The sequence below is a fragment of the Thamnophis elegans genome, chromosome 16 (assembly GCF_009769535.1).
Source record: "Thamnophis elegans isolate rThaEle1 chromosome 16, rThaEle1.pri, whole genome shotgun sequence".
In the NCBI taxonomy this organism is placed as follows: domain Eukaryota; kingdom Metazoa; phylum Chordata; class Lepidosauria; order Squamata; family Colubridae; genus Thamnophis; species Thamnophis elegans.
Genome location: NC_045556.1, coordinates 790,995 through 812,500, shown reverse-complemented (window position 1 = coordinate 812,500; position 21,506 = coordinate 790,995). Strand labels below are relative to the sequence as shown.

General features: G+C 51.9%; 2 protein-coding genes and 1 long non-coding RNA gene across 3 annotated transcripts in view; 1 reads left to right on the top strand and 2 right to left on the bottom strand.

The window, feature by feature from the left end:
• VPS13C (vacuolar protein sorting 13 homolog C) overlaps nucleotides 1-2,616 on the bottom strand; it is a 69,208-nt gene extending 66,592 nt beyond the window's left edge. Inside the window, exon 1 of the mRNA XM_032232749.1 lies at nucleotides 2,446-2,616. Coding sequence (XP_032088640.1) covers nucleotides 2,446-2,545 — 100 coding nt within the window. The 5' untranslated portion in view covers nucleotides 2,546-2,616. The remainder of the gene's footprint in view (nucleotides 1-2,445) is intronic.
• On the top strand, nucleotides 1,675-6,305 carry LOC116519078. Its single transcript, XR_004256614.1, has 3 exons — nucleotides 1,675-1,843; nucleotides 4,866-5,031; nucleotides 6,114-6,305. It is a non-coding gene; the product is annotated as an uncharacterized LOC116519078 (long non-coding RNA).
• Nucleotides 6,306-19,042: 12,737 nt separating this feature from the next.
• Nucleotides 19,043-20,738, bottom strand: LOC116519459 (C2 calcium-dependent domain-containing protein 4C-like). The gene is made up of 2 exons (XM_032233324.1): nucleotides 20,660-20,738; nucleotides 19,043-20,393 (listed from the first exon to the last, which is right to left on the bottom strand). Exon 2 carries the CDS (start codon nucleotides 20,369-20,371, stop codon nucleotides 19,109-19,111), a length of 1,263 nt encoding a protein of 420 aa, XP_032089215.1. The 5' UTR covers nucleotides 20,372-20,393; nucleotides 20,660-20,738; the 3' UTR covers nucleotides 19,043-19,108.
• Between the last annotated feature and the right edge of the window lie 768 nt (nucleotides 20,739-21,506).

The window sequence follows — 21,506 nt, the reverse complement described above, 5'->3', positions numbered from 1 at the left end:
CACCAGAATTTTACCGTGAAAGACTAAAACTTCATTTTATTGTAGAGTATTTGACTCGGGGCCAATCTCTAGAAATGCGCTTTGCTGCAACTTCCTACTGCACCCGCCATGGGTTTTATTCTTATTTATTTTTTTCACAAATCAAATTTTATTTATTTTTTATTAGTACGCAGGTTGCCACTACCAGGCTTAAAAACAACTCTTGCCTCAGCTTCTCCAAACGGAAGAAGGAACATTAAACAGAAGGGGAAGCAGAGCAAAGTGGTTTTGCAGGTGAGGGGCAACCCCCCCCCTTCCTCCTTAAATGGCTGCAGTTCTCTGGAACCCGCCATGGGTTTTAAAGCAAAAAAGCAGCAGTGCAATTTTTAATCTTAGTCACAAGTTAGACACAAACTTAGGGTCTTGCAACCAAACTGCTACATGCTCAAAAGACTTTATTTTTTGGCTTGAAAGATCAGAAAGGAGGTGAAAATGTTTCCATTTTATGCGCTACCCCTCCTTCTGACAGCCTGAATCAGAAGGAGATGCGTAAAGCTCTCCCCGTATCAGTTATCTCCAACCAGAGGAGGGCTTTCTGTGCGTTTTGGTGAGGAGAGAAGCCAGACCACACAGATGCAAGGTTAAATCGTGGCTACAGCCACAAAGAGCAGAGAAAACTATCAGCCGCTTATCTTGATTAAACACTGGATGAACTTTTTGGGGAAAACTTTGTATGCTGATTAATCACGCTAAAAGTTAGGGGAAGCTGCAAAGGAAGGGCAAACTCTGGAGCACTCTGTTCTTGCACTCTGTATTTAGCTCTTATCGCAAACCCACAGGAAGAGTTAAGAGGACGTCTCATTCCTGAAAAACTGCCATTTCGTAACAGAACACATCCTATCTTCTTAATACCATTTTCAAACCGCTGGCAAGCAAATTTTAAACGCAAAAGTAAAAACATCTCCACCAAAAGCCTCCAGCCAACCTTGAAAGAATCCATTGTGATTTCAAGCCTGCGAGGTCCCTATCGTTTCATAACTCTTGCTATCTCGTGGCTGCATATCTCATGATCTGCAAACTTGAGCACAGTGGTTCTTACTTGCCACAGGCCAGATGATTTTTTTCAAGGCAAACTTCAATTCTTCCTTGCCTTTCCCTGCCCCTCCCTTGGTCTGGCTTCAACCCAAAAATGAAGTTTCAATCCAATCCAGAAAGTAAATACACTTTCTGCAAAATTGACTCCACAAAAGCAAGAATCGTTTTTTACAAGAAACTTAGATTATATGCAACCTTTAAGGGACTTTTTTCAGGAGTCTGTTTTCAAAAGAGGAAATAGAAACCCACAGCCAATAAGGAATGCCTGGCCGGTTTTTCAGAAGCGATGTAAATACAGTACAACTGAAATCCACCTTCCAGGTATAAGTATTCTAACTGGAGACTTTCCAATGCAAACAATCGCAGAACAACAATGTGGCTGGTGGAGAAAATGTTTCCGATTATATTGCAACTGGGAAAACTGGATTGTCCAGTCATTGAGAAATGTATCTCAAGCGAAGCAACAACTTTGGTTTTAATTCTGTAAATGCCAGAAGTCTTCCTCCTAAGGCTCTTCTGACTAACACAAATGACAATAAAAATGTTCTTTCTTTTCTTAGTCAAATGTAAATGCCACGATGACATTCTTTTAACTTTTAAGCCGGGGTGTTTTGGAAGAAATCTAGCATGAGAGCAAAACATTGACCGACGTGTATTTTCAAAAGCAAAACTACGTCACATAGCACAACTTAAGGCCGACAAGATTGTTCAAGGAACACAAACCAAGAAAAAGGGGCCACGTTTTGAGAACAGGAATGAGAAATACCACGTAGGAGATTGTGTATTGTACTATTTATTTACTATTATTGCTGGAGTGGGAGGAACTCCGCTTTTGGACAAAGCCAAAGGGCAACCAAACGGACAAATGGCTCCCCTCCAGAAAAGGAAACAGAGTTTTGCAGGGGGGGGGGGGAGAAGGAGGGTCCTTGCAACACGGCCAGGAGCCACAAGAATCTCTTGTCGCCACAAAGCGAGACTTGCCAAAGAGTAGCCATAGGTTTATTCTCTGTTTGACTTTAGGTCTTAGCTGGTTTATGTTTTTATTTGGGGGTCCCCCGTTTTATAGAACACCCCCCACCCAGACTGAAGTTGGGGCAGAGGCAATGCATTGAAATAGATAAAAGCAAAGGGGGGGGGGTCTGCCAAGCTCCTCTCCTTCTGCAGGGGGGGGGGGCATGGAGGGGAAGCGCTTCCAAAGGGGGGGGCTGGAGAAGGGGAGGGGGAGAGGGGGCTCCCTTGGGGTGGGGGCGTCCCCGGGGGCTGCCCACCCACCCCCCTCCCTGGGCAGGAGCGGGGGCTGCTGCTGCTGCACCAGGCCTTCCAAGCCCCCCCCACCCCCCACTTTTCCACTCGGGGAGCCTGGCCTCTTACCCCCCCAGATGCCCAGCTTGAGCTGGGACTTGTTCAGGTTCTCCACGTAGCAGCCCAGGAAGCGGTTCAGCAAGTCGGCCACCACCGACTCCAGCACCATGGCGAAGGCGGCGAAGGCGAAGGCGGCCACGGGCCTTCCTCGCAGGGCGTGGAGGGGGGGGGGGGAGGAAAGGACAGCTGGGCGCGCGCCCGAGAAGGCCGGGATGACGGGGGGGGGAGGAGGAGGAGGAGGAGGACGCGCGCGCGCGCGCCCCCACGCCGCTCCGCCCTCAGACGGCGGCGGCGGCGGCGCTCCCGCGCACGCGCACTCTTCCGCCCAAGCGGCGGCTTTTCTCTCCCTTTTCTCGCCCGCGCTTTCAAGGCACGGGGGTGGGGGTGGTGGTGGGGGGGGAGGACGACGCGCCCCCTCCTCACCTCGCGCTTTGGGCGTGGCCAGGCTGCCCAGCCCCGCCCAGGCGCGGCCCCTCCTATTCCACCGCCAGAGAGCGCGAGTCGGCGCGCGACACCACCACCCCCCCCCGCGCGCCCTGATTGGCCCGCGCTCGCCAATCGGGCGTCAGGGAGGCGGTTCCCGTCAGCCGGCGTGGAACGCGCGTCGTCTGAACGCGCTGACTCGCGACTGTCAAACGCGGGAGGGGTGGGGGGAGATGGAGACGCGGGAGTTTGGGGCCGGCGAGTCAGCCTTCGGGAGGTCGAGGCGGGGATGGCGGCCCCCCGAAAAGCAGCCCGGAGGCAGTCAAGAAAGGGAGCCTGACCCGCAAGGTGCAGGACTGGCCTCGCTGCCGCCTATGCGCGGAGGCCGCCCCCGCTGCAGCAGAAGCCGAAGCAGCCCAGCCTCTCCTAGCCTGGCTGGGCCCGGGCACTGCCTGCTGGGTCGCCCAGGGTGGGCGGTATGTGGGCCTGGCAAGAGCCGGCAAAGCAAGGGAGCTGGCCCTCTGCCCGGAGCCCCTCCCTTTCGCAAGACCCCGGCAGCCTCCCCCGCCTAAAAGGGCGCTCACGTGTCTGGGAGCCGCTTCCGACGACCTTTGGCCAAGAGAGCCGCGGCTGCCTGGATGAAAGGGGTGGAGGAGCCCCCCCCCCGCCCCGTGGAAGGGGAGGAAAACCCATTGACGTCTTAGGGCTATTTTTACTTCACTTTGTTTCCAAACACGGCCGGCCGGGGAGGGTGCCTTGAATGCCATGCCGGCACAGCTGGCCTCTCAGGCCGGGGGGGTTTGGCAGTTGCGCCCCCGCGGAGGGAAGATAATAGTATTATTTCCAATGAACAGGCTACCCCACTCCCAGAGACTCCGGAGGTGATGGGAGCCTGTGTTTAGGACAGTGTTTCTCAACCTTGGCCTGTGTTTAGGACAGTGTTTCTCAACCTTGGCCACTTGAAGATGTCCGGACTTTAACTCCCAGAATTCCCCAGCCAGCGAATGCTGGCTGGGGAATTCTGGGAGTTGAAGTCCGGACATCTTCAAGTGGCCAAGGTTGAGAAACACTGCTTTAGGAGAAGACAAAAAAGAGACGGACCCTGCGTTGGGTCACACAGAGGAGCAATTTCTCCATGAAGCTTGTGAATGAATCCATCCGTCCAAAAGTCTTTCCTTGTTGGTTATTGTGTCTTTTGCACCTTGGGGCAAACCAAGAGTTTGGGCAATCTTCGTTGGTGCTGCCCTCCCCAAAGGGCTGGCTTTTGCAGCGGATACGTACAAATGAAAGACCACACAGATGAGACCTTAACGCCAAGCCAATTTGTCCCCGTGTAAAGTTTGGGGGTCGTGATCTCCTCCTTCAGAGGCAAGGAATGACCTCCCAAAGGAGAAGGGTGACATACGCAAAATGGACTGGTTGGGTGTGGAGAGAAACTAGTTAAAAATCCCAAAGCTGCATGATGGCTAAACATCTAATCTGAACCCAGGACAGGAGCCTTAAGTAGGAGCTTTCACCAAGCTCCTAAACACCTCCTGTCCCAGGATGTTTGTTTTCAAGAAATCGCAGGTTTTGTGAGCGAGGGATAAATATCTAGAATAATTACCTAGAGTTGTATGGCCATCAAAATACACAGTAAAAATATAAAGCATAATATAGGTAAATAATATTTGGTCATAAGTAGCTAAGTTTAAATAAATAAAGAAATGTACATAAAAATGGATAACGAATAAGGAGATTATGAAGGAAAGATAGAAATGTATAGAAGGGAAAACACTAACTGCAAAGAAACCTGATTCGGAACTGCGGTATGATATACGATGGAACTTATTGTTCCTATGTTGTTTTTAAGTTACGTGTTTGTTTTTGTTGATGTGCTTATGTGTTTAAAATTTTAAAAACTTATCACGCAAAATACACAGATAATCCTAATCGTAAACTGTTACTGAAAAACGAACCCTTGCTTATTTGAAATAATTTGGAATTTCTCTCCTGGAAATCATGAGGAATTTGAACAAGTGCCATCCATTTTTAAGAGAGATGAGTCTACTACGGAGAAGAGGGACCTTTTGTTTCTAAAGGCTGCCTATCTGCAGATTTCCTTTCCCTGTCCGTGCTGATGACGCTAGAGAACGTTCTGTTTTGTCTTCCTTTCTCGGCTCCTCCCGAGTGGTGAGTTTCCTGGCTTTATCAGTGGCCGATGCAGCCTGTCTGTTCGTCCACAGCACGGCACACGGCATGGCATTCCTCTGTGCTACGCTGGGTTGAACAGACTGCTTGTTTCCAGAAAAGCTTGTTTCAGAAACTCAGGGGAAAAAAATGATGGGGCAATTGCTCAGAGGGATGAGTGGACATGTGTTTCCATTCATGCTGTGATGATGCTTGGAGGGCTCGCTCTCCCCCCCCCACGCCCCCTGAGCTCCTTTCCAGAGGTAATAAATAGGGTTACCTGGCTACCTGAGAGACCGCCTCCTGCCATTTACCTCCCAACGATCAATAAGATCACACAGGTTGGGCCTCCTCTGGGTGCCGTCGGCGGCTCCCCGAGGGAGGGCCTTCTCTGTAGCTGCACCGGCCTTGTGGAAAGAGCTACCTACTGAGATCCGGACCCTCACCACTCTCCCGGCCTTCCGTAAAGTGACCAAGACCTGGCTGTTCCGGCAGGCCTGGGGCTGTTGATTATTCCAGCCCCACTTGATGAAATGGATGTTGTGTTGATTTTAATTCTGTAATTTTAAATGTTTTAAATGCTTTTACTTGTTGTGAGCCGCCCAGAGTCCCAAGGGAGTGGGCGGCATACAAATTCTATTAAAGTTTCAAAGTTTCTAGGGTTGCCTGTTTGAAAGCAATATAAAGCAGATCACTTGATGCCTTTTGGCAAAGCTGATCTATTGCTCAAGAGCAATAAATTAGGGACAGGTTGCCTCTGGAACTAAACGTTGCAGTTTATACCCTTCTCCCCCAGAGATAAGTGGAAATTGGTATAACGTGCAAACACAGCCACTGTGGTCTGTACACTGTGATTCATGCTTGATCACACAGTGGTTTATTTGCACGAAGGATAAAATAATTCAAACCGGATCATTTATTAGTGACATTCATTATGTTTCTCCCTAATCAGTTGTCTTTGTACAAATGTTCTGGATAGAAATCTCGAGTGGAAACTTTTTTATGCGTTTACTTTTTTTCCTCTTTTGTTTTCGGTTCATCTTTCTTGCTACTAAGCCAAGTTTTGATCTTTTTTTTTCCTTCAGTGTAAAAGCAAATGCACACCCTCATGGGCCTCTGCATTGCTAAGTCGGAGGGGCCGTTTGGGGTCTGGATCCCATTCCTTGACCAGCGCTCCCAGAGGGTCGCCATGTAACGGGCCAGCATAGTAGCTGCTGGAAGGCACCTGTAACGTTCCCGTGGTTCGTCCATGAGGCCAATGTGGAGAAAAGACAGGACACGATCTTTCTAGGGATGGAGCGACCCAGATTGGGGGTCTGGGAGCCCCTTTTATTGAGATAGGACAAAGGCAAGAGGAGCAATAGCATGTGAGTAAAAACAGCCTGTAAAAGTACAATTTCTAATCTACTGCTTCAGGAACGTTCTGTCTATATATGGTCAAATCCTGGGCGTCAATGGTAGGGCACATCTCAGGATGTTATGTTATGAACTATCAGGATGTTATGGAGTTTCAGGAGTTTGTTTTCTCCTGTGTGGTTCAGCGTGGCTCTGTATGCCCCGTTATGAACTGGGCCATGGGTGACCCACACCTACACAAGAAACTATATTACAACATCGCCAGGCATGCTCCTCCTGCGACTTCCGCACACGCCCCTTCCTGGGCTCCTGAGGGGGACCGTTGCGAGGGCTACCCGGACAATAAAAGCAGTGCTGCCTTCCATCCCCTTCCTACCTCTCTTCTTCCCTATCCAGTGGCCACTTCCCTGCTTCCGCTCTCCTGCTTGCCCACTTGCGGGCTCAGAGAGGCCTCTCCAAAGCCGCCTCCTGAAATGACGGCTCCTTTGTCCAATCTCTGCCTTCCACCTCGGCTCATCCGCAGCAGCCTTTGGCGGGGCCAGAGGATCCCAGTTCTGCTGATGGAGATGCAAAAGGTCACTCCTGGCAGCTCCATCTGTTCACCCTTCAGTGGCAGGAATTGCTTTGGCTTTCAAAGACGGGAAACATCTGTTTAAACATGCATGTTTTGAAGGGGCTGCCCTGGATGGTAAGCATCGCTCGGGAAAAACACTCAACAGGCCAGCTTCTCCCCCCCCCTTCCCCGATCACAGGTGAGAGCTGCAGAGCCAAACACCCCGGTGGTCCCTTCAAAGCTGATTAAACCCAGGAAAAATGCCTTCTGGTTGCCCCTTCCCTCCTGTAAAATGGCTAAGGGGCTTTTTATCTGAGGCTAATGCAGCTATCTTCATAACACCAGGACAAATAAATTGTGGGTCCGAAAGCAGGGCAGCGTGAAAAACGAGCTTCCCTGCCAGAAACACAAGCTTGTCAACAAATCTTTCAATTAAATGGCTAATTAAAACAGGGTTAAGTGTCACTAAATGATTATCATTCAGTGCCAATGTTGAACTAGATAGATTGAGCCTGATTCCCATAATGTACTAGTCGTAAGGTGTGTGTGTGTGTGTTTTAATGAACCTTGACATTGTGGTTTGTAAGCCATAGTTTATGTCTTTATTTTCTTTAATATGTTTTTATATCAACTTTCAAGGTCAAAAACTTTTCAAAATGCAACAATCAAATGCAACTCAAGCAAAAAAAAAAACGGTGCTATGCCAATCCAGCCAATCATATTTATTAAATAATCCAGGTTAGCAAGACATGTCTTTGCAATATGTGTGAATCCTATCAAAAATATGCTTTGTCACCCCCCCCCAAAGAAAGCATTAATTGATTGAGATTATTGCTAAAAGCCACCTAATTTTGACTGATTTTGTGGTGTGTTGTAGATATTAAGCTTTGATTAGTTTAACTGTTTTTAATGAACCTCCATTATCTTGATTCACACATTATACTAATATATAACTCTCATGATAACTTACTGCCCTCCAGATCATAGATTCCCTGAACTCAAGATCCATAATTAGTTTTTTGAATCACAGCAAAAAGAGATTTATAAGGACAGTAGCCCTGAGTTTGAATTTCCCATTTGAGCTCCACTCGACAGCCAGTAGAAAAAGTGATATTCTTCTCTTCGTCAATATTTCCTAGAAAAGCATTTTCCTGAGTGTGCTTTTCCAACGGGCGAGGACTGTGCAAATTCTAAATAAGAGAGTTGGAACACAGAGTTCAGTTTGGATACCATTTGTTTTGGGATATGAAAAATAATGGCCGTACCCCTGAGTTTGTCTCCTTGCAAAAATCACGTTATTTCCTCTTATGCCCACGTCACCATTTTTCATATCCGATTGAGCATTGACATTGATCCTGCCCTTCTATTTAGACAGCCAGGGTTGCTAAGGGGTTGCATTGAATCAATATTTGACAATGGGAGCCTGGATTAAGCAGGAAATATTTCTGGCTCTCTCTGTCATTCAGAAGCGTGGCGGGTGCCAAAGGCTGGGAGGAGCACAGCCTCCCCCCTGCATCCTTCCTGCATCCGACACGGGTCCCTTCACTGGGGGGGGGGGGGGTCGGAACCAAAATGCAATGAAATTATCCTGAAGCTTTCTCTATCCACTTACGTTTCCTGGGGAATAAAGCCGAATTTGGGCAGCCAAACCATCACTTAGCCTAGTCTTGGACCAGGCCATGTTCAGCATTCAAATCCACATATACTGGATATTGGTACACATGATAGCAGCATCTCAGGGGTTGCCCCACAGAAGAGGGAGTCAAACTATTCTCCAAGGCACCTGAGGGTAGAACAAGAAGCAATGGGTGGAAACTAATCGAGGAGAGAAGCAACTTAGAACTGAGGAAAGATTTCCTGACAGTGAGGACAATTAATCAGTGGAACAGAAGTTGCCTCCAGAAGTTATGAATGCCTCAACACTGGAAGTCTTTAAGAAGATGCTGGATAGCCATTTGTCTGAAATGAGATAGGGTTTCCTGCCTAGGCAGGGGGTTGGACTAGAAGACCTCCAAGGTCCCTTCCAACTCTGCTATTATATTGTATTGGATTGTATTATAATCCCTTCTCTGAGGAACAGCCGATTTATGGAAGCAGAATCTGGCTGAGATATTTAACCCTTTCTACTTTCCTTACTTAATGTAAATTGGGTGTGTGTGTGTTGTCCTCTGTTCCTCATTCCCTCTTCTCTTACGATGACCCAAAGTTCTTCCCTGAAGGCATTTCTGAACAGACAGACTTTGTTCCTGGATAACCTTCCCCATGATTCCTCATTTCTTTGCCACGTGTCACTGTTGCGCCTACGTGCGACCACAAAATCTGCAGATCGACAGCCGAGGGAGCCCGGCTGGCAAGAAGACCCAGGACCATGGACAGCTCCTGCCACTCGGTGTCCCCTTCTGCTTGGAAGCCTCTCAGAGGAGCAGAGGCCACCTCTCCCTTCCTATCCCATAATAGACTTCTGACTCCCTGATCCAGGATGCTGAACATATGGCATTAACCCCTAAAGGGCCGGAGGCGGATCTGGCCTAGCACAAAGCCTGAACTCTGCCATTATGTGGTGTAAGGCCAAAGTGGGATTAAAAGCAAATCAGGAGAAAAATGAGAGTGGAGATTGGCTTGAAAGATTCCGGATCGCCAAGTAGAGTTCAAGCCATTCAGCTAAATATTCAAATTGGTGGACGGGATTAACAGCATCATAAAATGTCATTTAAGCCTGAAACGAAATACCTGTGTGATCCTCTCATTCAGGAGGTGGTTTGCAGAAAGTAATCAAGGATATTTACAAAAGATTGGAGAAAGCGCAAATGGAATCGTGCTAAACTTGGTTCCTCTGGCAGACCAGAGGCAAACGAGCAACTAGCAACGGCTTTTAATTAATGGATCAAACTTCTCTAACCGGGTGGCCTTCAAATCCGTTGGAGACTCCTAATCTCAACCAGGAGATCAATGGGTAAGTGAGAGGTGGAGAGGCAGAGCGAGATTAAAAAAGAGGAGAAGGGGGTGTAAATGCACACTGCTTCATTAGTCTTTGTGTATTTTTATAGCTATCAAAGTATCTGGAATGAGCCAGCCTGTTTTGGAAAAGGCGAGAGGGGGCCAATCCAGTGTTTGTTTACAAATCCTATTGATTGGGGTCATCACGGAGCTCTGTTTCCCAAGATCAATGGTATTCACCTTTGCTGGCTGGGTAGTTGGCACTGATAAATTAATAGGCTTGTAGACACTCAGTCTACAGAGGAATTGTAAACACTAGGTCAGATATCGAGAATACAAATAGTTACAATAATGTACCCTTGTTACACCTACAACCAAATTTGTCTACAAGACACGATAACGAGAGAGTCATGTCCTTAGCCATTCCTATCAGATCCTCCGGTCCTCAGCAACTCCCCTTCTCCTACTTGGCCTCTATGCTTTGGCCATAGTTCAATGTCCAAGCCTGCCGGTTATGAGCACCAATTCTCACCATCATTAAACTGTTGCTTATTTCTCAGAGTGCGGTACCTGCATTTGCTTTCTGGTCTCCCAGCCGTGTGCTCCCTGGGTCCGTAGCTGGTGCTGAGCCAGCAGTTGTACTAAGATGCGTCTGATTCAGTGGTGGGTTTCAAAAATTGTTCGAACCTACTCTGTGGGTGTGGCCTCCTTTGTGGGAGTGGCTTGCCGCCCATGTGACCGGATATGAAGATGCCGATGACACTTGTCAGAACCACCTTAAATTACCTCACACACAGCACTGGCATGCATAAGAATAGGATGTCAACTTGTTTTTTAAAAGGCATCTTTGGTTTGCGTTAAAACAACTTCAACACACACAATGTTCTGATTGCACCACAAACGCAGTAGTCATCCTTACCTTTCACAGAGGCACTGAGTTTTATAAATATGAGCATGATAGTGTAGAATAATCACATCCAAGGACCAGTGGTGGGTTTCAAAAAAATTTGGAACCTCTTCTGTAGGTGTGGCCTGCTTTCCGGGTCCACTGGTGGAACCTCTTCTAACCGGTTCGGTAGATTTGACGAACCGTTTCTACCGAATAGGTGCGAACTGGTAGGAACCCACCTCTGGTCTGATTCCACCTCATGCTGAGCCTTGGATTTTGCTTAGCCAGGTTGTCTTTAAAAACAGCCAATGAGGTTTGCCCAAGATGTTAAGTCACAAAGGGTGGATAAGCGCAGCCAGGCTCCCAGTGTGCAGTGAATTATAGTTCATTGACTACGGATCCAAATTGCTGGATTTTTATGTAAACAAGAGAATAGGTTAAAACCTATTGAACCCAGACAACGTGCCCATAAAATAGGGGGAAGAGAGAGAGGATTATCAGGAGAGGAGAAGGTGAGAGCATTCAGCAGCCCTCACTCCAGTGCAAGGGAGCATCGTAGACCATAACCAACTCTCGCCCGGATGAAGAGGAGCAGCAACAGGCCGAGTGCTTGGATCTAAGAGCCGAGGTGGCGCAGTGGTTAGGGTGCAGTACTGCAGGCCACTTCAGCTGACTGTTGTCTGCAGTTCAGCGGTTCTAATCTCACCGGCTCAAGGTTGACTCAGCCTTCCATCCTTCCGAGGTGGGTGAAATGAGGACCCAGACTGGGGGGGCAATATATGCTGACTCTGTAAACCGCCTAGAGAGGGCTGAAAGCCCTATGATGAAGCGGTATATAAGTCTGACTGCTATTGCTATCTATCGCCCCACAGCTAGAATGGAATATAATTCTTGATTGGCCAAGTGTGATTGGACACACGAGGAATTTGTCTTTGGTGCAGATGCTCTCACTGTACATAAGAGAAATGATACATCTGTCACGAATCCTAAGGTGCAACACGTAATGATAGTCATAGGCTACAAATAAGCAATCAGATCATACTAGGAAACAATATAAATCGTAAGGATGCAAGTAACAAAATTACAGTCCTGCGATCATAAGTGGGAGGAGATGGGTGATGGGAACGATGAGAAGACTAATAGTAATAGCGACGCAGCCTCAGTGAATAGTTTGACAGTGTTGAGGGAATTATTTGTTTAGCAGAGAGATGGCGTTTGGGGAAAAAACTGTCCTCGTATCCAGTTGTTCTGGTGTGCAGTGCTCTATAGCGTCGCTTTGAGGGTAGGAGTTGAAACAATTTATGTCCAGAATGCGAGGGGTCTGTAGACATTTTCACAGCCCCCTTTTGGACTCGTGCAGTGTTACAGGTTCTCAATGGAAGGCAGGTTGGTAGTAATAGTTTTTTCTGTAGTTCTGCTCCTGAGGTTGGGGCTGCTGCTTTCCTGCCCCCTCCCCCGGCACAGAAGCATGGGAGCTGTCACAGCGGCTAGAGAGATGCAGAAATTGTCTCACAATTGGAACTTATCAGATGAAGCAAAGCAGTTTTGCCCCCTGAAGGGAAGAGCAGGTCTGGTTTATTGCAGCCACAAGTGGGTCAATTGGATATTAGCCACAGGGCTTTTCCAGGAAATCTGCTCTTTTGGAAGTGGGGGGAGAGCTTATTTTTAAAGTATTCCTCTCACTAAGAAACCCTGGTGGGGCGGTCTTGTTTGTGGGGACACACAAATCCTTAACTGATTTTCCTGTCTTAGGAACAGATAATATGCTCCAGGGCTCCAGTCTTCAGCATGTGAGTTAGCAATAGCAGTTCGACTTATATACCGCTTCATAGGGCTTTCAGCCCTCTCTAAGCGGTTTACAGAGTCAGCATATCGCCCCCAACAACAATCCGGGTCCTCATTTCACCCACCTCGGAAGGATGGAAGGCTGAGTCAACCCTGAGCCAGTGAGATTTGAACAGCCGAACTGCTGAACTGCAGTCAGCTGAAGTGGCCTGCAGTGCTGCACTCTAACCGCTGCGCCACCTCGGCTCCTTCTTCCTTGAGCCTTGGAGTTGAAGGAGTTGACCTTCTTCTTTGGAACCTTGGAGTGGAGAAAGGCAGTGCCTGGCACTGGTCCCCATGTTTGCCTTCCCGTGTTTCATACTGAGAATATTTTCCATTCGGGAGTTCAAGCACCAACTTGACTGGCCGACAAGAACCCTCTTTTGGCCACTCTCTGACCCTGGTGGCACTTCAGTTGTTCCTAGAAAACATGGGCTGAAACACGTGAGGAAGTCCTGGCCATCTGGATCCCTCCCCCTGTTGGACAACAAGCAACGATTTGACTCAAAAGACTTAGAAGATAAAGTACTATAATGCAAATATTAACCGGTATTTTCAAAGGATCTTGATATTTCTCCATCAACTGGCATCTCAAGAGGGTAGCTGATAACTGTGCCATTCAAAAACCCCTTTAATCAAGAGTCAAGTACTTAAACAAAAACCTCAACCACGTGCTCAGAAATGGACCTGCACGAAGGTGATGTTTGTTTACAGCGAGAACATTTAGTGGAAATATAAATAAGGAGGGTTGGCTGGAGTCATTATTAGGCTGGTCCCTTATCAATCACGGCAGTGGCTGCCCTCAAGCAGAGCTCCCTCCTGTTTACGGCTGGTTAAGTGATTGAAACAGAGCCTTGAACTCCACAGGGAGCAGGCAGAGGTCAACCGAGAGCTCCAAGGCTGCCCTTTGGCCAAGGTTGAAGGGTTGAGCCCAAGTCTGGACTTAAGCTTAAGAAGGATCTCAAACTCAAGAAGGAGGCAATTGCCCGAGAAGCCCTCCAATGCTCCTTAGACAAGGGCCCTCACCAAGCATCTTCTGAGCCAGGTCTCTACAGGCCCCTTCCCAGTTAACCGAGGTAGTCTGAGGATTGCAGGAGTCTTGGTCTTCTGAAGTCCTGCTTTGGTGGCTGTTCCATGAGGGCAGTGAGCCTGTCTTGATTCCTAGCCAGCAGAGCCCCTGAGAGGCTCTGCTGGCTGGGCTCTGTGAGATCCGAAGGGTCTGGAGGGCAGCAGCTGCAGAAGGGGTTGTAGGAAGTGGAAAGGGAGCCCACCCAACGCCTCTGACTTCATCTGCTTCGGGTGAACCCCGTGACCGTCTCCCTGCCAAACTGAGTTAAGTAGTCAGCCGGTCCCAGAGGCCGGACTAATTAGATTTCTGCAAGGGAGACGTGCGGGATTAGCATAAGCCACTGCAGCCATTTTTGACTCTGCACATGAGCGCAAGCCCCCGTCTTATCTCGGTGTTCCGCCTGCCAGGCTCTGGGCCACAGCAGCCAGCAGCGCCTGGCATAATTATATTAAGTGGAAACACAAAGAATCAAGCCTGATTAGGCATCGCTTGAATAGTTCACATGCAGATCTCTTGGGCAACCCAGAAGGAGGTGCGTTTTTTTTTTCCACCCGGATCTTATCAGCCCAGCTTTCCATTGATTTAATATCTCCGTGTTATGAGCCCATGATTGAGAAATGCAAATCTCCACTTCTGGAAAGGCCGCCTTGTTTTCCTTCCTCCCTCGCCTCGATGAAATTTAATGAGGATCAGAGGGTGGGAAGAGTCACAGGGACTTTCCCGGGAAACGTTGGCCAACGGGGACCGTGGTTTCCGTGAAGCTCTTCAGATGGAGAGAGCCGATGGCGAGAAAAATGGGGGGGGCGGATGTTCCTATGCTGCTTGGGGAAAGGAGGGGGCTCTTTTGAGGGCCTACTCTGAAGCGTGCCTCCCCCTCCCCTTTGGGACTCCCCTTTGCTGGGAAGAAGACGCACAGAGAGCAACGGGTTGCGAAAGACTAGACCAGTGTTTCTCAACCTTGGCAGCTTGAAGATGTCCGGACTTCAACTCCTAGAATTCCCCAGCCAGCATTTGCTGGCTGGGGAATTCTGGGAGTTGAAGTCCGGACATCTTCAAGTTGCCAAGGTTGAGAAACACTGTCCTAAACACAGGCATTCGCTGGCTGGGGAATTCTGGGAGTTGAAGTCCGGACATCTTCAAGTTGCCAAGGTTGAGAAACACTGTCCTAAACACAGGCATTCGCTGGCTGGGGAATTCTGGGAGTTGAAGTCCGGACATCTTCAAGTTGCCAAGGTTGAGAAACACTGTCCTAAACACAGGCATTCGCTGGCTGGGGAATTCTGGAAGTTGAAGTCCGGACATCTTCAAGTTGCCAAGGTTGAGAAACACTGTCCTAAACACAGGCATTCGCTGGCTGGGGAATTCTGGAAGTTGAAGTCCGGACATCTTCAAGTTGCCAAGGTTGAGAAACACTGTCCTAAACACAGGCATTCACTGGCTGGGGAATTCTGGGAGTTGAAGTCCGGACATCTTCAAGTTGCCAAGGTTGAGAAACACTGTCCTAAACACAGGCATTCGCTGGCTGGGGAATTCTGGAAGTTGAAGTCTGGACATCTTCAAGTTGCCAAGGTTGAGAAACACTGTCCTAAACACAGGCATTTGCTGGCTGGGGAATTCTGGAAGTTGAAGTCCGGACATCTTCAAGTTGCCAAGGTTGAGAAACACTGGACTAGACGCTGCCACCCATAAGCACAGCTGCATTCATGACTTCTCTTTTCTTGCTCAAAGCTCAATGAAAGGGTGGATGTGAAAGTTGGGGGGGGGGAGCTGTTCCCCAACCCACCACGAGGGTCCTCTTGCCCGGGAATCTGAGCCGGTTCACAAGAGCTTCTGAATTGGAGGCTGCCCTCTGGCCATGGGCCCGGGGCTCTTTCCAGGTTTCCTAGGGGAGAATCATGTTTAATGTGCCAGAAAGAGAAGACCTCTGAAATACCTTGAGAGCAAGTCCTCTTTCATTCCATTGCAACTAAGTCCAATTCTTCACAGAACGCGGCTGCTCTTGACGTCAAACTCCGGACAGCGGCTGAGCCCATCCCAGGCATGAGTCTCACGGATGTTTCTCCAACCAGATTTACTAAACGCCCTGAGATGCTGGAGCCCAGCTTCCTTCACTCTTTGGAAAATGACCCCTGGATGAGCAGGGGGGAGAGGGAGAGAGGGAGCTGCCTGTTTTCCAGGGAATGGAAAGATGGGCAGAGGTGCTGTGGAGGTTTTGCAAGCCCCTCTCTTCCTTCCCAGGGACTCTGGAGGGACGTCCCAAGCAGATCCGAGTCGTGGTTCCAAAGGGTGTTGTTGGCCCTAGAAGACTTCCTTGCCCCACTTCCTATCAAGCCAACAAAGAGGCAGTTGGGGGTGGGCAGAGAAGATGGGAAAGGACATTTCCTCTCATCATTTGGGGATACTTTCCCCCTTTTGCAACCGTAATTCTGGGGCAGGGGAAGCTCTTATTCCAATGCAGGGGGAATAGATGGATGTTACGTGGCATTTTCCTGAGTAATATTTTCAGGATGGGCCAGAAGAGGCCCGATGAAAGTTAATCATTAGTCCGTTTGTCTCACTGGTGCAGCTGGGCCACCTGCTCAAAGTTTGCAGCTTCTTGGTGTGACTGGCCACCATCCCACTCCGGCCCCACAATCCCCCAATCGGCTTTTCTTGAAAGCACCAATGAGGAGGATGAAGCAGCCGGTCATCTTACTTCCCCTGGAGAAAATCTATGCTGGTTTCTAGAGCCTTCCAAACTGCCATTTCCAGAGATCAATCAGAAGCTTTTTTTTTTACATTAAAGACTGGGGCAAGCCTGTCTGGAAGCCATTCTCATGCCTTGAGACCCATTAAGGGAAAACTGGATGAATATCGTAATCTCATTCTCAGCCCGATAAAAGCTGAGGCGAGATTGATGCTGGCCACCTGCTCACAAGCTTTCCTCCTATCAGTGAAAGGACCGAATCTTTGCCAGCTTCCAGGAAGGTCACCGGAAGCCAAGAAAGTCCGCAGGCCAATGCAAACTGGTTCGAAATAGAAAATAATTGGGTCGCTGAAGTTCCTGGAGGCCCCGTCCGCTTCCTCTCAATTGATGCTGCTAGTGGGAATTGTGTGAGGATTTTCCTTGGAAAGAATGACTTCCTTTTGAAGCAGCTGCCAAAAAAGAAATCTGGCATTGGAAAGGAAGCAGGGAAGCCTTGCAGAAAAGGCAGCAGCTTTAGAAAGAAGGGGCTGAAGTGGGCCTGGACCTTAGAGGGGGTGAATGAGGAGGTGGGCCCTTGGACCACCACCCTTTCCCACCCGGTCACTGCTTGTCAGCTGGGAATATAAAGCTGGGATCCTGGAAACCAAGGTTGCCGAACATCTGCAAGGAAGCTCCTATGGAAAGGCTGTTCCGGGGGGGGGGGGCTCCTGGGCCCAGCCAGACTCGGTCCCCTTGGCCTTCCCCCCCCGCCCCCTCCCCCCCAGAAAAAGGAGATGCTCCTTGCGTGTGTCGGGGGAAGCACCTCTGCGCTGCATGAGGCTGAGCCATCCTTCCTCTTCCCAGGCAGGATTTATCTTGTCTCCCCCAGCACTCTCTCTCTCCCTCCCTCCCTCCCTCCCTCCCTCTCTCTCTCTCTCTCACACACACACACACACACACTTGCTTCTTTTCCTCTGCTAGTTTGCAATTAGTAGCCTGGCAACCGCCTGCATGAGTTTTCTTACACTGGAGTCTTTGTTTATCAAGCTGCCCTTTTGCAGAGCTTTTTCTAGGAAAGGTTACTAGACCCCAGATAAATAAAGAGACTGTGTGTGTGTGTGTGTGTGTGTGTCTGTGTGTAATGGGGGAGCACCGTTTCCTTCAAGATCCTCTGAGGTTCATGCTGGGCAGTTTAAGAGAGCTCCATGGAGTCAAACAGCTGGATGAGCCCAAAGCCTGTCCCTTCCCCCAGCAGCTGGGATCCCCCTGAGCAATCAGTTCCCGATTGACATCTCAGGGCTGCCCCCCTCCCCCCCATGCCATTCATGCCCTCTTAGAAGTTGCCAGGCCTTTTCCAAGCTCAACTTTGGATCCTCCCACTTGCACACCTGGCTGCTGTTTATCAGCACAACACCTGCAACCCCCCCCCCCCAAGTTATTCGCTCAGTCCTACCTTTTCTGATCCCCACGTAGCTCCCCCTGGATGCGCGCACATTCCCCCCCCCTCAGAGCTATGAAGAACTGCATGGATGGAATCAACCCCACAGGGCTACTGTTCTCAGAAAAGACCCGGGACCTGCCCAGGGCCACTGGCACCACGCTGGCCCCAAGGAAGGAGACGGCCAGGAAGCTTGGAAGGAGCCCCCCTGGGGCAGGAGCTGCGTATGGCCAAGGAGATGGAGTGGGGGGGGGGGTGTTCAATTGATCTCCATCTACAGACCTCAGCACCTTAACAGCTCTTTCTGGGGGGCTTTCAGAGTGCGGGGAGCTCTGTTGCTGCCCACAGAGCAGCTGCCTTGGGCCGTTGAGCCCCTGCTCCTTTCTGCAAGGTGGGGGAGGGGAGGGGGGACTCTCCACCAGGTGGATTCCATCCATTTACCCATCTTTGCCCAGCCCAAGGTACTTTCTCTGGGAGCCAAGCAGGCATTGCTGCGGCTTCCATGCTTGTCTTCCAGACTTTTGTCTCTAGGGAGAACATCTTGGAGGGGGGGGGAGCCTCTGGAAGGCCTCAGGCTTCCTCATTTTGGGGGGGGGGGGGCTCTGGGGCTTTCCAGAAGAAAGTGCCCAGGAGGAGCCTCTCGGCCCAAGGAGTTTCCCTGGTATTGTTGGCAACCTCCTCAAGGGAAGTTAGCTGCTCTGGCGGTTGGGAGAAGCCCCTCCACCTTTTGTGAGGGCATTTCAGGAAGAGATTTCCTTTGCCGAGAAGGGTGGAAGTGTGGTTGGGTCCCCCCAGGGAGCTCCGGAGAATGAGGCTATTCAGAAGACAGATTTATGCCTCCGCCTCCCCCTCAGAAATACTGCGGTTTCCGCAGCTGATGGATGACTTCCTCTGCTGGTTTCACTTGCCCCTCGAGGCCATCAAGGAAGGAAACAAGGCCTCCTCCTCCTCCCGCTCGCAGGATGAGGCCGTTCAGCTAAGATGGGAGGAAGGCTGGTGAACCAGCCCAGGTCTTCCCTTCTGCTCCACCCTCGGGCCTGAAGGGGCAACAGTCAGCCAGGAGTGGCTTCCCCACCTTTCACAGATGTGCCCAAACCTCCCACTTTAGAACCAGGTAAATGTTTTCACGTTCTCATTTGGGGGGGTGTCTTTGCTCCAGTCCTGGGGGTGCAACTCTGGAGTCACCCAGTTAGATGGGCCGAGATTCAAGTTGACCCCAAAGGACTCTCTTCCGTGATTTAGGAACCAGAGACAGGTGTGCATATTTAAATAAAATTCCACTTTATTAAAAAAAAAAAGCCCACAGAGAATAAATAAATAAATAGATCTTGGGGTGTCTGTGAGTTTTGTCAGGTGGCTAAAATCTGCATCAGAGGCACTTCGCTCTCCCCCAGAACCAGGTCCCTCTTCATGTTGCCCCCTTTGTTCAAGGCCTTCATGCGGACGGAGAGCCGCCACAGGTGGTCCTCCGAGACCCCCACGAAGAAGAAGTCCTCGTTGAAGATGGGGTTGCGGCTCCTCTTGATGACGGTGCTGCGCTGCTTCTGGACCTTCCCAGGCAGGAGCGAGAAGGTGATGCAGCAGTTGATGCTCTTGGGCTCGACCTCCCGGTAGAGACCCTCCACGCTGATCAGACGGATGCGCAGACGCTGGTTGGTGGGGCAGTGCTCGCAGGAGAGGCGCAGCAGCCCCCCCTTGTCCATCACCACGGTGGCTTCCCTGCCCAGCCGCTCCGGCCCGCAGGGGTAGTCCAGGGGGAAGGCAGGCAGCAGGAGCAGGCTGGAGGCCGGCAGGGGCAGGGGGCTCTCCGAAGAGCGCCGGGGAGACACGGGGCTGCTGTCCGTGGAGCTGCCCTCGTCCAAAGACAGGGAGCCGGCCCGCGTGGTGCCGGAGAGCCTCCGGGCCCTCCAGGGTTTGCCCAGCAGCCGCTCCTGGCTCCGGGCTTTTAGGAGGCAGCTGGGCCGCGTGGGGGACCTGCCCAGCAGGGGTGAGCCGAAGGGTGAGGACTCGCTGGAGGAGGCCGTGTCGCTGTCCCAGGCGCCTTGCCTGCTGAAGAGGTGCCGGCGGATGGTCACCGGGCTGGAGGCCGTCTCCCTGCCACCGTAGCTGCTGGAGCGAGAGCGGGGCAAGGCCAGGGAGCTGCCGAAGGAGCCCTCGCTGTGGAAGATGGACTCTTTCCTCCGCGTGTGGGGGCTCTCCAGCAGCACGCAGAAGCCGTAGGAGGTCTGGGTCCTGGGCACGTGGGGCAGGGAGAGGGCGGCCTGCGACTGGGGGTCCGAGTTGGTGCCGCCCTGCTCCGACTCCTGCAGCTCCTCCACGCTCTCCACCTGGATGAGGTGGGGCGGGAAGGGGCCGGGGCCGGGGGAGGCCGCCTCCTGCAGGCCCGGCTCCGTCAGGCTGTGGCGGGGCTGGAAGGCAGGGCCGGGGCTCTTGGGCGGCGGAGGGCTGCTCAGCCGCGGAGGGATGCAGAACTCCGGGATGCGGTCCGGCGTCAGGATGTTGGGGAAGGCGAGGGCGGCCGCCGGGCCCTTCTCGGAGGGCAGCGCCAGGAACCAGGGGCCCAGCAGGCCGGCTTCTCCGGGGGACGCGCGCATCTTCTCCAGGAACCACATCGGCGCCAGGAAACGCTGCTGCCTGCGGGGAGGAGGAAGAGAAGGTTAGGAAGAGCTCAAAGGCGGCCGCCTTGCATGGCGCCGCTGCCCTCCGCCCCCACCCCACCTCCCGAGCCAAGAGCCCCCCGCCGCCCCTGCCCGGGAGGGAAGCGCTCAGCCTCTCCGGGGGACGCCGCTCGCCCCCTGCCTGGCCTCGGGAGGGAGGATGAGCAGGGGCGGCTGGGGCGGCGAGAGGAGGCAGCGCAGCCTGCGGGGCCCGGGGAGAGCCGGGGAGAGCAGGGGCGCAACTACCTGGCTCGCTCTCCGAACCGCCGCCGCTTCCCAGGCGCTGCAGCGTCTTTCTCGGGGCTGCCGGTGGCTCTGCAGTGCTCTCGCCCTCCGCGGCTTCGCCCTTTTATGCCCGGCCCGGCAGCGGCGGCCCAATCGCGGCGCTGGGACGGAGCGGGGGCGTCTCCTGCGGGCTCGCGGGCGCGCGCGGCGGCGGCGCGGCGCCAGGGAGGCCGGAGCCGGAGCGCTTCCGCGGCGGTGAGTCCTTCCCCGGGCCGCGATCCGCTGCGCTGCGCGTCCTCTGCCCAAGCGGCGGGTGAAGTCGGGGCGCTTTGCGCAGCCGGGGCGCTCCCGGATCCTGGCCTGGTGCGAGGAATCCTCTTTGCGGGGCGCCTCCTTCGCCCGTTCTCGCCTTGCGGGACAAAGGGCTGGAGGGGAATCCCCGGAGCCGCCTTTCAGTTCTCCCTGGACGGGACCCGGCGGGAAGTCCGAGCAGAGAGACTGAAAAGAAGGTCTTGGCATCTGGCCAATGACCTCTCGGGGCGGGGGGGGGGCGCCCTGTCCTGGAAGGCACAGCTGGGGAGGCCCGAGAGAAACCGGAGCCCCTCCAGAGAGACTCCAGGAGGGAAGGAAGGCCCTGGAGGGGGGGGGAGTTGGCAAGACTGCTTAGCCTGAAGAAGAGGAGGGGGCACAGAAAGGCAAAGGGGGCGTTCAGAGACCCCCCCCCCAAAGGACCGCAGTGGGCATAAAGGGCAAGGGGAGAGGCTGCCTTGGGAGGTGAGGGGCTCTTTCAGCGGGGATGATGAAGCTGAGGATGGGGATTGGGGGGGGGGGGGTTGCCAGAGGGTCAGAATAAATGATCTCCCAA

Coding starts and splice junctions, on each gene's coding strand:
- LOC116519459 (XM_032233324.1), bottom strand. CDS start 20,371: ATGTGGTTCCTGGAGAAGATGCGCGCGTCCCCCGGAGAAGCCGGCCTG.